Source organism: Aythya marila (assembly GCF_965140915.1).
Source record: "Aythya marila genome assembly, chromosome: Z".
Lineage (NCBI taxonomy): Eukaryota > Metazoa > Chordata > Aves > Anseriformes > Anatidae > Aythya > Aythya marila.
The window spans coordinates 46,787,823-46,801,396 of NC_139080.1; the positions used below are offsets into that span (position 1 = coordinate 46,787,823).

The 13,574-nt window shown below is 35.5% G+C and overlaps 1 protein-coding gene across 1 annotated transcript in view; it reads right to left on the reverse strand.

Annotated features, from left to right (window-relative positions):
- Nucleotides 1–13,574, reverse strand: part of CNTNAP4 (contactin associated protein family member 4) — a gene marked incomplete at both ends in the record, with an annotated part of 216,329 nt that overhangs the window by 68,864 nt on the left and 133,891 nt on the right. The window contains 4 exons of the mRNA XM_082782767.1: nucleotides 3,252–3,513; nucleotides 6,115–6,258; nucleotides 8,286–8,470; nucleotides 8,666–8,869. Of these exons, the coding sequence (XP_082638893.1) occupies nucleotides 3,252–3,513; nucleotides 6,115–6,258; nucleotides 8,286–8,470; nucleotides 8,666–8,869 (795 nt within the window). The remainder of the gene's footprint in view (nucleotides 1–3,251; nucleotides 3,514–6,114; nucleotides 6,259–8,285; nucleotides 8,471–8,665; nucleotides 8,870–13,574) is intronic.

Sequence of the window (13,574 nt, forward strand, 5' to 3'; positions counted from 1 at the left end):
TTCTCCTCACTGGCTTCTCTATCAGTTGGAGAAGGAAGATATCAACAATGCATTCCAGGAACTTCTGGATTGCCTACACCTTTCTGTGCTGTCCCTTCAGCAGATTTTGGGGTGCTTGAAAAAACAGGGCTTGTGAATTTGAGGCTGCTTCTGTCTGTATAGAAGGGCCTCATCTGCTTGGTCTTCCTGATTCATGTTAGACTAGGTAAGAGAATGTCCTACCATAAAGGAGATTGCACTAATACTTAAGTAGTGCAAATAACTTATTATAGCTTAATCATTCATTAATTAATAAGCTGTTCTCCTCTTTCTTATATGGCTGAAGAGATCTCTGAAGAACTGTGCACAAAGAAATGTGCTCTGATTTAATTATCAAATTTCGCATATGTGTGAAAGACAGGTCGTAAGACTGCTTGTAGGAGAAAAAACCTGTCCAGCCATCCATAATTTAATTACTCAGTCTTTAGATGTAGGCTTGATTTTCTTCAGTGAGTGTGGCAACAATAAGCACTTCAGAAACTCAAGAAGTCCTGCATATGGTTTTGTTAGATAACTTTTTTCTTAGAAGAAAATATGATGGTTTTCTTTCTCTTTCTCTTTCTCTTTCTCTTTCTCTTTCTCTTTCTCTTTCTCTTTCTCTTTCTCTTTCTCTTTCTCTTTCTCTTTCTCTTTCTCTTTCTCTTTCTCTTTCTCTTTCTCTTTCTCTTTCTCTTTCTCTTTCTTTCATTTTCTTTTTCTCTTTCTTTTTCTCTTTCTTTTTCTTTTGTCTCTCTTTTTTTTTTTTTTTTTTTTTTTTTTTCAGTGCTTTGCCCTCATAAAGTCAGCCACAATTCCTTCTGCTAAATATTATGAAAAATAAGCTTATATAGAATAATAACAGAAATATAATAATTTACCAAAAGGGTTGTTAGAAATTGGAATGGGCTGCCCAGGGAAGTGGTGGAGTCACCATCCCTGGAAGTCTTTAAAAGACGTTTAGATGTAGAGCTTAGGGATATGGTTTAGTGGGGACTGTTAGTGTTAGGTCAGAGGTTGGACTCGATGATCTTGAGGTCTCTTCCAACCTAGAAATTCTGTGATTCTGTGATAACATTAAATTCTATTTCAGTACAAATTGCCAAGATTTATTGTGGGGTGTTTCAGCTAATATTGTATTGCAACTTTGAATAATTTGCTCTATGTACAAGGCTACAGATGTTAAAAGTGCCACCACCTTCAACAGGTCTGTTAAAATGATGCCACATGACCCCAATTTCTTTAACATATATCATCTAACTGAACTGCAATTGAAACAGCTTCTAACAGACAAATTTATCCCTGTTAACTGCACATCATTCTTGCTAAGAAATTGACATTTTAAAATGGTGAGCCCGAGGAAGCTACTTGTCATTAAAATGATACTCTTTGTCTATCAGTTATTTTTGATTACAACAAATATCAAGGCTGATCTTAGTGTTACACACAGAAAAAAAAAAAAAAAAAAAAAAGTATTTAAGTAAATTTTAACATTATTCATGGTCATTACTTTCCTGAATTAAAATTTTAATTTTAACTTTTAAAATTTTATGCTTAATCATTATGTGTCTGTAGAGATACAATAAACACTGGAATTGTGAGAAACTTTTTTTTTTTTTTTTTTCCTTCAAAAGAATTATCATTTTGTACCAGGAATTGAAGTAAGGAACCAATCTACAATAATAATAATAATAATAATAATAATAATAATAATAATAATAATAATAGCAAGGACCTAAGATTTGGGAACTCTTAGCTTAAAATCCTGTTGTCTCTTTGCTCTACTTGCCTCTGCATTTTGTTCTTTATCTACTTCATACTGCCAAAGACATTATTCATGATAAGTGATTTTTCTTGATTACTGATTATTGATTTTGTGAATACTTTGTGCTCTTTTACATAGACTTTTTCAGTGCTGTGGGATTCAAAAAGGATTGGGGGAAAAGAAATTTTAGTGATTATTATTTTGATTATTTGTTTATCTGTTACTTATTTTAGTAATAGCTTAATTTACATACTGTACTCATTATTACTCAAGACAAACTGGAACTTTTTTGTTCATGCAGAATCTACACCAATCCCAGAGACATTTTCCTATCTTTAAATATTCTTTGGAATTCTATGTATCCATCTGAACTCTCTAGTCTTACCTATCCTGTGTAAGAACTCATTCTGGCACTACTATTTTACCCCTCTATAACAAAAAGTTTAAACTCAGTTTGTTTACACAAAGAATGAGCAGCTGGAATTCTGAGGAGAATATACTGCTGACAAAACAATGCTAGGTATTAATATTATTACATGGTACTGCTTCTCTCCATTTTTTGAAAGAGTCATAGAATATGAAGACTTTCTCAGCTGACACTGTCCTGCTTTCACATGGCTTGAAACATACTATTAGTTTTCCAGTGGGGAAATAGTCAGAACAAGACTATTGCTCGCTGAAAATCTCAGCTCCACCCTGAAGGCTATTTTGCAACACACACTATTAAGAACATATGATCTAATCTCAATTCAGTGATTAACTACAAAAAAAAAAATAAAAAAATCTTTGGTTCTCAATTATTGAGTCTCCTCAACTTCTTCATTTTTTTTTTTTTTTTTTTTTTCTATACATCTTTTTCTTAATATAGACTCAGGCCTGCCTTAGCCCTTAGCTTCCTGGAACATGACCTGGTGTTTGGCAAGTTTTCTATATGTAGGTAATAGAAAACTCTGTAATTGAGACTTCTAGGTAATAGAAAACAAAATATATGTACTAATATATAACTTTATATAAAAAAGAGTTACTTGATACCTTTTAAATGCACTGACAAATAGCTTCATAGAGCAAGAAATTAATTGATTACATTTCACAAATGGAAAACTTGCTTCATGCATTTCTTAGATTATACACATGAACTGTACATATCGTATACCCAAATTAAGGACTAAACTCGCAGCCTGTATTATTACAAGTAATTTCTACTCAAATAATCACTGAGAAAAAATAATGTTAAAATAAACTTACAACCATAAAAGCATATACAAATCGCTAAGAAAATAAAGAATTAAAAATAAATAAATAAATAAGGAATCGTTAATTTGCAAGCCAAGTCAATGACACAGGTTTTAGTTAACGTGGTTCTTTTTTTTTTTTTTTTATCTCTTTTTTTTTTTTCTCTCCTTTTTTTTTTTTTTTCCATAATAATGTTTTGTTTTGTTTTGTTTTGTTGTTTTTCCTTCATTTCTATTACCTGCACTAATGTCACTCAAGGTTTTGCCTGGCTTATGAAGATTGATTTTAACTTTTCCATCACTCAGATATAACAGGAAACCACCTGAAGACCGATGTACTTTACTAGATAACAGAAGTCCCTCTTTGTTCCAGGTGCGAAATTGGAAACTGATGGATATTTCTTCTTGGCCTGAAGTGCCAGGCAGTGCCAGGTAACTCCTGGAGCTCAGAAATGTAACAGGAATCACCTGTGGCTCTAAACACAAGAAAGATATGTTGCCCTAGAAAGAAATGAAACAAGAATGGAATTAGGAATATTTAGGTAAAACTTGTCATGAGAACTTTTGCATTGACACAACATAGTTTCAAAATATTTGGCATAGAAGTTAACACTCTTGAATGTCTTAGTCTAAAAAAAAACAAGTACAAATGTATAAGAAAATCACCAGTTTGAGAAACTTTTACCTGATTCTTTGGCAAGAACAGACATAGCTGCCCAAGCAGAGTGGCAAAAACCCTTGAGTGAATGATGTAAGATCTTAAATGAAGTGATTGAACCTTCAGTAGTTAAACACCACCACTTTGAGTTTATTTTGGCTCAGTCAAAATTGCATTAGGATCTTGACAAATTTCTGAATTTCAGATGAAATCCCACAGAATGTTAGGTTTTGTATAAATATACAGTCCTGAATGCCTGTATGCAGAGAGGAAATCTGGGGTAGGTCTGTGTTTATGGCAGTGCTAAATCTGAGAGAGAAAAACAAAAAATATTCTGGACCAAGTAACAGTCATTCCTATTCAATGCAACTGGAGATGTTCACTGAGCTCAGTATTCATTTTCAGAAATAATCAGTGAAAATTACACATATAAATTCTTACTACTTACAAATATGAAACACATACTTTATAAAAAATATCTCTTATTTTATCTGTTTATTTATTTTCCAGTCGGCCCACGTGGATCAGATTATGATTAATATTTAATTATTTAACCTTTATTTTGTACTTGACTGTTCCTGAAATCTCTGGTTCTTAGGTGCTTAAATAAATCTGAGGATGAGTTCATTGACTCTGAGCTTTAGTTGTATCTGCAGTTGTACTGATATAAATAAGAAGACAGATATATTTTTTGAGTCTGGTGTTAAAGTATGTTAATACTTTATGACTCCTGACAGTGATAAAACATGTACTATGATCTAATGACTTGCCATCATTTGAAACATAACTAAGTAGTTCTGTACAGATGATAACTGATGACAAAACAAACAGATGATAAAACAAACTTTTTAGAATTTAAAGCACATCTAACAACTTTTCAACACAAACAGTTTTTAAACTTTTAAAGGCACATAAAATGTTGACCTTATAGAATAAAACTATAAAATCAATCTAAGAAAAAATCTCACTAGCCCCTGGCACGGCAAGGCATTAAAGTTTATCTGTTTTCTTTTCCTTCAAGGAACTTATATAAATATATAAATGAATAAACTCATTTGTAGAGAGATGAATAGTTGACTTAACAGACTCATAGTAAAAAGGCAGTCATCAGATTAAGAAACTTCGTCAAAGGTTAAAAGATTTCCATCTGCAGATTCCCCCTCCTCTTTATTTGGACAATTGCCTGAAAGACCAGCAGAGTGGCTGTTTAATAGGGATTCTGTAGTAACAGATAATTTCTGGCACATATACATTATAAAACATCTAAATAGATTTGAGTAGCACAAGAGTTCAGTCATTTGAGATAAAAACAATTATATTTCTTGCCAACAATTTCATAGTTTCTCATTCTCTAGTCCACAGAGAATCTTCCCAACATCTATCATCATCATGGACAGGATACAGAGGTATCAATTTAGCTAGTTATGGAGTGCTTCAATGAGGTTCAGAAAAGAAGAGATTAACTTCCTGCAATCCTTTTTTTTTTTTTTTTTTTTTTTTTTTTTCCTGGCCAGACTACCAGATCTGATTTTGTTCATCTTGTGAACTGAAATCCACATCAAACATTTTGGATATTGATAACATTTCCTATTTAGTTATTTATTTTGAACTGATACTTTCCATCATAACTCTTCTTTTGCTGGTTATTAAATCGATGAATAAATAAATAGTGAAAACAGAGATTATCCCTGAATGTTCCAAATAGAAAAAAGAAACAAAGGACAAAACAATTTGTTTGTTTGTTTGTTTAGTAGAAAACCTTCTGTAGCAGAAGGAATTTTGTTAATTATTGAAAGCATTTCTTTAAATGGTAGGGATTTGTCTACTACAGCGGTGGGCTGTGTCACAACAAATGTTTTAAACCCAACAACCTAAATTACAGCTCTTAGAAGAACAATATAAATTGACAAGCAGAACTTAATCCATCAAATTACAATGCTCTAGAGAAAACAGAATGGAATGGCATCCTCAGCAATAGCTTTAAAAATGTACTGGTGATGTTTTTACTAGTCATGTACAGAAGTGAAAGACAGTGTTTGGAAGAGTTTAGGTACATCTTGTATAGCTGAATGTTACTTGTACATGTAAAACAGAGAGTTATAATACAACTTTGAGATATCACACACACCTAAATATTAGCTGGAAATCTGAGAATAAAATGTATCCTGCATAATCTACTGGATGAATATCTACAACAGCAGAGATAAAACATTCCAAATAGGTGATTAATTGATTTTTCTTTAATTGAACAACAAGGATTTTATTAGAACTGTATATCAACATGTTGAATAGGGAAGTGGCTGTGTTTTTATTTTTCTTTTTCTTCTTTTTTAATGATGATGATTGTTATTATTATTTTATTTTATTTTATTTTATTTTATTTTATTTTATTTTATTTTATTTTACTTTAATTATTTATTCTTTTTGAACTATGAATCTCTTACCACAAAGGAGATCTGAGATCTATGCCTCCTGGCCAGGTCAATAATGCTCACTCCATTATAATAAATATTCTCAAAACACCCATGAAAATTCCTGCGTGATAATGCCCCTGATTTTCCAGGCACTGGGATCCCTCCAAAGCTGAGCTTAGAAAGAGAAGAGAAATCAATAATACTATTAAGTAATTTTCTAATGAAAGAAGTTACTAATAATGTAAGAGAAGAAGTCAAAGATTGTCCAGTACTGAATCCACTACTTCATGGCTATTTATTTGTATGACATTTGTGTATTAAAAGAATAGACTAACATGAATAGGGTTATATCAAGTTATACATATGCATTTTATATATATATAAATATATATATATAAAATCAAGTTATACGTAAGCATTATATATATAATATATATAGGATATCTATATAGATATATAGATCCTTCTTCTTTACAGTAACTTCGTATATAGAATTATCATTTTTATGGGTCCATTACAGCCGCAAAATGAAGGACAAGGTCCAGTATGTACAGACACAGCTGGACAATGCTGAGTATTTTAGCTTCTTTAGTAAATTTGAAGCTGATCTCTCCACTATGTGTAAATCATAACTACCACAACACAGAACCAGGGTACATCAATTAAATTAGTCTGGAGTAGATTAAAAACAAAGCAAAGGTAATGTTTTCTTCTCAGAATGGTTAGTTAGACTGTGCAATTCTTTAATATGATACTGTAGGTTTAACAAAGTTCAGAAATACATTGTAAGATTTGATAAAAAATAAAAATCCATTGCAAGCTAAGAAATGTAAAAATATCAGTATGTCTCAGTAAATCCCCAAGACACTAAATAATTAAAAAATAGTAATAATAATAAAATTAGAAAAGCACCACCACAAAGATGACTTGATCTATTCTCTGGTCAATTTTTTCACTCTTAGACACACTTAGGTACCATAGGATACCAGTAAAGTGAACTTTCAAACTCACTCATTTCAAAGCAATTCCATTTGGCATTCAAAATGATTGTAGGAAAGATCAGTTGAAGCTAATTATCTTTTTATTCTGAAATTTCACTTAATGCTTACAATCATTCTATATATAAAGAATGAGCTACATCATGGCATAAACATCATTCAGTTATTAAATTGAGAAATATTGGTAACAATAAATGCAATTCTAAATACAGCTTTTCATAGTCATTTGGAAATTTTCAGGCTTTTTTCCAGTTTTTGCTTTCCTTTCTACCTTGTACTGAAAGAGAGGAAGAATAAATTCATAATATTGGTAAAATAGATACATTAGCCACTTAGTTGAAATTAACAAGCGTATTTATTTATTTAGTTGTAATCCTCAAAGTATTAGCATTGTGGCTTACACTCAGTAATTTTAAACAAAATTATGACTTCAATCTTGTGAATGATATTCTTGAGAAAGGATACTGCAGATATGGAACAGCATGAAATCTTTTTCTTAACTGCTTAAGACATTGAATAGGGAGAAAAAAAAAGAATACAATTCTGCAGGCTCAAATGATGCTCTATCATCATATCCTCCAGCAAATAGAAGGGGGAAACATAATGCATCCCATCTTCAAATTACAGACTGAAATAGTAGTTTCCTATGGTTTCTCACAGGTGGGAAACTATCACAGCAAATTACATCTACTCTTTTTCATCATTCTACAATTTGCGTAAACTAGATTTCTTTCATAATACATTTGCTGGATTTAACAGGAATTCAAGTTTTATCCCAAGCATCTCTGACACAGGTTTGTTCTGAATTTTGTAATTTTCATCAAGCCAAGAATAATAACTTAGAGCTAGGGTTAATTGCTTTTATTAAAGGGTAATATTTTTAAAGTAAAAATAATAAATAAATTTATTCAAATTATATGTACAAATTGCTTAACACATTTTCAGTGGTACTGAAATAAAATATTTAAGAAAAAAATGAATTCTGAGATGAAAAAGTTGGTCTATTAAAAACTTTCAGTTGCAGGTCCAGCACAATATTAATAATTTAAGAGTGTCTCTCTTTGGTTAATTCCAAAGTAGAAAATCCCTGAAGTCTCAACCATTAAAACTTCCTTAAGCTCTATCCCCTTTGTTTCTTGTTGTTGTTGTTGCATTTCTATAACAAAGTTAATAAATGTAATAAAGGAAAGGTAATTTTCACACCTCATAATCAAGAGCCAAATAATTGAATTCTCCTTTAGCATGAAAATGATGAGTGTGTTTATCCACTGTAAAGTTTACTTGATTGTTAAAGTGCTCAATGAGAACAGAATGCCAATGCTGATCATCCAAAAGACTGCCCAGGGTAATATTAATTTGGGTATTAGAAGAATGAGTTTTATCGTCACCTTGAGAGAAGAAAAATAAGAAATTATTAATTTCATATAAAAATATAAATATTCAAATATATACTGCTAGTTTATCATATACTGCTAGTTTATCATATTTAAATCTGCTTAATGAAATAAAATAAGTTTTAGTAAAATAATATCTAATAACTATATTTTATATATATATTAACTTTATGAGACTGTAGCTGTTACCTAAATTAATAAGAAGGGACAGCTTTCCTTTAAGTAATTCCAGGGTGATGTGGTCTCCATTTTGTCCTTCTCTGTGGAGGAGAATTCCATCACTTTGCATTGTCTTAAACTTCAGAGAAATCACATCTTTCAGTGTACTCATGAGTTTTTGATTAAATGTGTAAATTAGACAACTTTTCCCATCAAAACCAACCACCTCGGACCCTAGAAGTAAAGAAATGAAAGATAATGTATAATGCTATGTCTAAAAGGAACAGTTGTGGATTATTTCAATAAAATATGAAGTCGCACTGATACTGTTAGATTTACCTCTGCCCAGTAGAGTGTAGCTTGTTTCTGCTATTCCTGTTCTTGTCTAAATGTTAAGACTGTTCTAATGATGTCTTTATCACTTAATAATAAAGCAAGGTAAACAGAAGAGATTCTGGTTTGTGTTCCTATGTAATACCACACCACTCAGCTTGGTGTTATCTGCAAACTTGCTGAGGGGGCACTTAATCCTATTGTCTATGTCACTGATGAAGACAGTGAAAAACACTGGTCTCAAGACAGACCCCTTGGGGGACAAAATTCATCTATATCCTCCACCTGGACATAGACCATTGACCACTACCCTCTGGGTGTGGCCATCAAGACAATTCTTATCCACTGCATTGTCCACCCAACAAATCCCTATCTTTCCAATTTAGAGATTAGGATGTTGTATGGGACCATGTCAAAGGCTTTACAAAAGTCCAAGTAGATGACATCAGTTGGTCTTGCCTTGTTGACTGATACAGTTACTTTGTCATAGAAAGCCACCAGATTGGTTAGGCACAATTTGCCCTTGGTGAAGTCATGCTGGTTGTGTCAGATCACCTCCTTGTCCTGTATGCACCTTAACATTACCTCCAGGAGGACCTGTTGCATGATCTTGGCAGGCACAGAGGTGAAGCTCACTGGTCTGTAGTTTGCCAGGTCTTCTGTTCTACCCTTTTTTAATATGGGAGTGATATTTCCCTTTTTCCAGTCACTGGGGACTTTGCCTGACTGCCATGATTTTTAAACTGTGATGGAGAGTGGCTTGGCGACTATGTCAGACAATTCCCTCAGGACCTTGGGGTGCATATCATCAGGGCCCATAGACTTGTAGTTAGTTACTTCAGGAGGTCCTGAACTTGCTCTTTGCTTACAGTGGGGGGGACTCTGCTCCTCCTGCCCCTGCCTAGAGAGGAATTTTGGGGAGTTTGGGGACAAAAGAGATGGAGAAAGTCTGACCAGTTTGAAGACAGAGGCAAGGAAGTTTTAAGTACCTCTGCCTTCTCCTCATCTGTTGTTACCATTTCTCTGTCTTCATTTGTCAGAAGTGATACACTCTCTTTAGTCTTTCTTTTGTGGTCAGTGTACCCGTAGAACCCCTTCTTGTTATTCTTTGCATCTCTCACCAAATTTAGTTCTGTCAGTGCCTTGGCTTTCCTGCTCCCATCCCTACACATCTGAAAAGCATTTCTGTCTCTTCCCTTTTGCCTCAGTCTGACCAGCAGGTCCTTGCTCACCCATGCCAGTTTTCTGCCCTTCCTGATTATAACACAGGGGAATGGAGAGTTATTGTTCTCTAAGGAAAAAAAATCCTTGATGGGTTTTTTAGGATCACATCCAGCTCTGATGTGATCCTAAGGACCATGTCCCATGAAATTTCATCCACTAATTCTTTGAACAGCTGGAAGTTCACTCTTCTGAAGTTCAAGGTGCTGACTTTGCTCTTAGTCAGGCCTATATCCCTCAAGATCAGGCCATTGTCACTGCACCCCAGACTTCCTCCAGTCTTAACCTCTTTAATAAGCTCTTCTGTATTGGTGAGCACCAGGTCCAGTACTGCTTCTCCTCTGGTTGTTTTGTCTAATACCTGGATGAAAAAGTTGTCCTCAGTGGACTCCATGAATCATGGATTGCTTACCACCACATGGTTTTCCTGGTAAACATCTGGCTGGTTGAAACCCCCCAGGAGGATGAGAATCTCTGAGCATGATGCTTCCTGTAGTTGAAGCAAGAAGTCCTTTTCAACAGGCTCCTCCTGATAGGGTGGCCTGTAGTAGACCCCAACCAAAGGATGTCCTTCATTGGTCTGGTCCTTAATTTTCAGCTACAGGCTCTCAATCTGCACTTGGCTGTCTCTCTGAGGGAACTCTTCACAATCTATCCATTTCTTAACATAGAGGGCAACACTTCCTTCACTGTCTGTCTCACTTTTAAAGCTTTTAGCTCTCTGTTTCAACATTCCATGTGTGTGAATCACCCTACCACATTTCTGTGATAGCAATTAGATCATCATTTTCTAAGTGCAATGTCGCTTCCAGCTCCTGCTTGCTTCCCATGCTGCATGCACTGGTGTAGAGGCACTTCAGCTGGGCTAAGGGCCATGTCACCTTTTTAGAGTCCCTCCTAATTCCTGTGGGATGATTCACATGTGTTTCCCTGCCATTTATAAAGTATTGGCATTCAGTGGTTCTCCTACACTTAAAGGTACATCATCTCTCCCCCATCAAATGTACTTTAAAGCCCTGCTAGAGTCTAGCCAGCTTTCTGCCCAAAACACTCTTGCCCCATTTGATTAGGTGTGTCCCATCCTGTAGCAGCATGTCCAGTCTCTCAAAAACACACCTGAGATCATAGAACCCGAAACCTTGATCATGGCACCAGCTATGCAGCCACCCATTCAAGTTATCCATATGCTGCCATCTCTGTGGGTCCCCGTCTCCAGCTGGGAGGATAAAGAAGAACAGTACTTGTGCTCCTGATCCCTTCAGAATTTTTGCAAGGGACATAAAGGCCCTTTTGATGTTTCATAGCCTCTTTCTTAAGGCTCAGTTGTCCCTACTTGAAAAAACAGAAATGGGTGATAGTCCCTCTGGCTTGATCAAGCTTGGTAGCCTCTTTGTGATGTCACAAATACCGGTCTCAGGCAGGCAGAAAACCTCTTCGGAGATACTGTCTGTGTGGCAAATGGGTGCCTTATGCCTCTCAGAGCAGAATCTCCATTTATCAACACACTCAACACTTTTTTTTTATGAAACTGGTTCTTAAAGAAATGGTACGTTGGTCTACCTTTTTACAGTTGCACTTTCCTGGGTCTTGACCATTACCATTGTTGTTGACATCCACTCCTTTATTGAGCCCCTGAGAATGGTATCTGTTGTGTAGGGGCACTTCTGGGGCAACAGGGAGATTCTTAACTCTGCTCAAAGCAGAGACAAGGATCCAGCTACTCTTAGCTTGTGAGTCCATCAGTTCTGCTGGCTTCAGGTTGGAAACCATTTTATCCCTCCCTTGAGGGGATTTAAGACAAGGCTGTTGCTCAGCCCCCACCAATGTTGATACCATGTGTTGATTTTGGGACTTTTGCTCTCACGATTTTTATGAATCTCTCCTGATTGACACTACCTATCAAATACAAATGATGCAGACCTCAAATTGACCTTGACCAATTCCATCATCATTCTTAGGCACTCCCCATTAGGTCCATTGGTTTACATATCTCAAATTTGTTTAAGTGTTTTCTAACCTGATCCTCCTCCACTGAGGGTCTCCTGTGCTCTGTACTTTTCTCCTGCACTTTCAAGTACCTTAGATTCCTGAAATCAAGACTTAGCAGCAAATATTCAAGAGGACATTGATTACCTTGGCCTTGTCCATGTCTTTTAGTAGCAGATCCCCTGTTCCCAGTGCTCAGCAGTGGATCCACATTTTCCTTAGTCTTCCTTTTACTGCTGTATACCTGTCGAATCACTTCTTATTGTCTTGCATGTCCTTTAACAGATTCAAATCCAAGTGTGCTTTGGCTTTCCTAACGAAACCCCTGCATGCTTTGACAATGTCTCTGTACTCCTTCTGCATCACCTGACCTTGTTTCCACCTCTTTTACTGTTTCCACCTCTTTTTCCACTGCTTTTATTGTCTGAGTTCATTTAGAAGTTCCTTGCTCATCCATGGTGATCTTTATTTGATTTTCTGTTTGGATGGACCTTTCTTGGGCTTGGAGGAAATGATTCTTTAAAATCAGCCAGGATCTCTCTTCTTTCTGTGACCATCTTCTATGTCACGTTTCCAATTATGTCCCTGAGCATGAAAAAAAATTTGCTCTCCTGAAGGTCAGGACTGTTGTGATGCTGTCTCTCTTCTTCTCTTCTTTCAGGATCTTGAGCATCACAGTCTCATGGTTGTCATAACCAAGGATGTCTTGACTTTTACGTCCCCAATCAGTGTTTGTTTGTCTGTAAGTGTCAGTCCAGAAGAGAATATAATTTAGTCAGCTGCTTGAACACCTGCATTGGGGAATTATTATCATAGAATTCCATAAAAGACTTGGATTGTTAATTCCTTTTTGTGCTTTCCCTCTAAAAGATACCAGTGTGATTGAAGTCCCCAGTTAGAATTAGGTCCTGAGAACCTAAGACTTCTTCCAGTTGTCTGAAGAAGGCCTCATCCATTTCTCCCATAACAGACAGTCTATACCAGACATCCACCACAATGCCAGCATTGTGCTGACGTTTGGTCTACCATCTAATCCAATATTTACTCTGATGTAGCTCATCAACAGTACCCAGGAAGAGATTCATTTATCCCTGCTGCTCTCGTAACATAAATGGCAATTGCTCTCCACACTGCCCTGGATGATCCTGTCTAAACAACCTGTATGAATCCATGGCACCACTCCAGTCATGTGAGCTATCTCAACAAGTGTTTATGATCAAAATGAGATTGTAGTACTCAACCATGTGAAGACCTCAGTTCTTTCTCTGTGCTTGCTATGTTGTGTATGTTAGCATGCAGTTACTTCAGGGAGGTGTCCACCTGTGTTGATTTCCCAGGCAAATACATTCCCCATCATGTCATCCTCACAGCAGCAATTCCCTGCTTGTGTGCATGCACT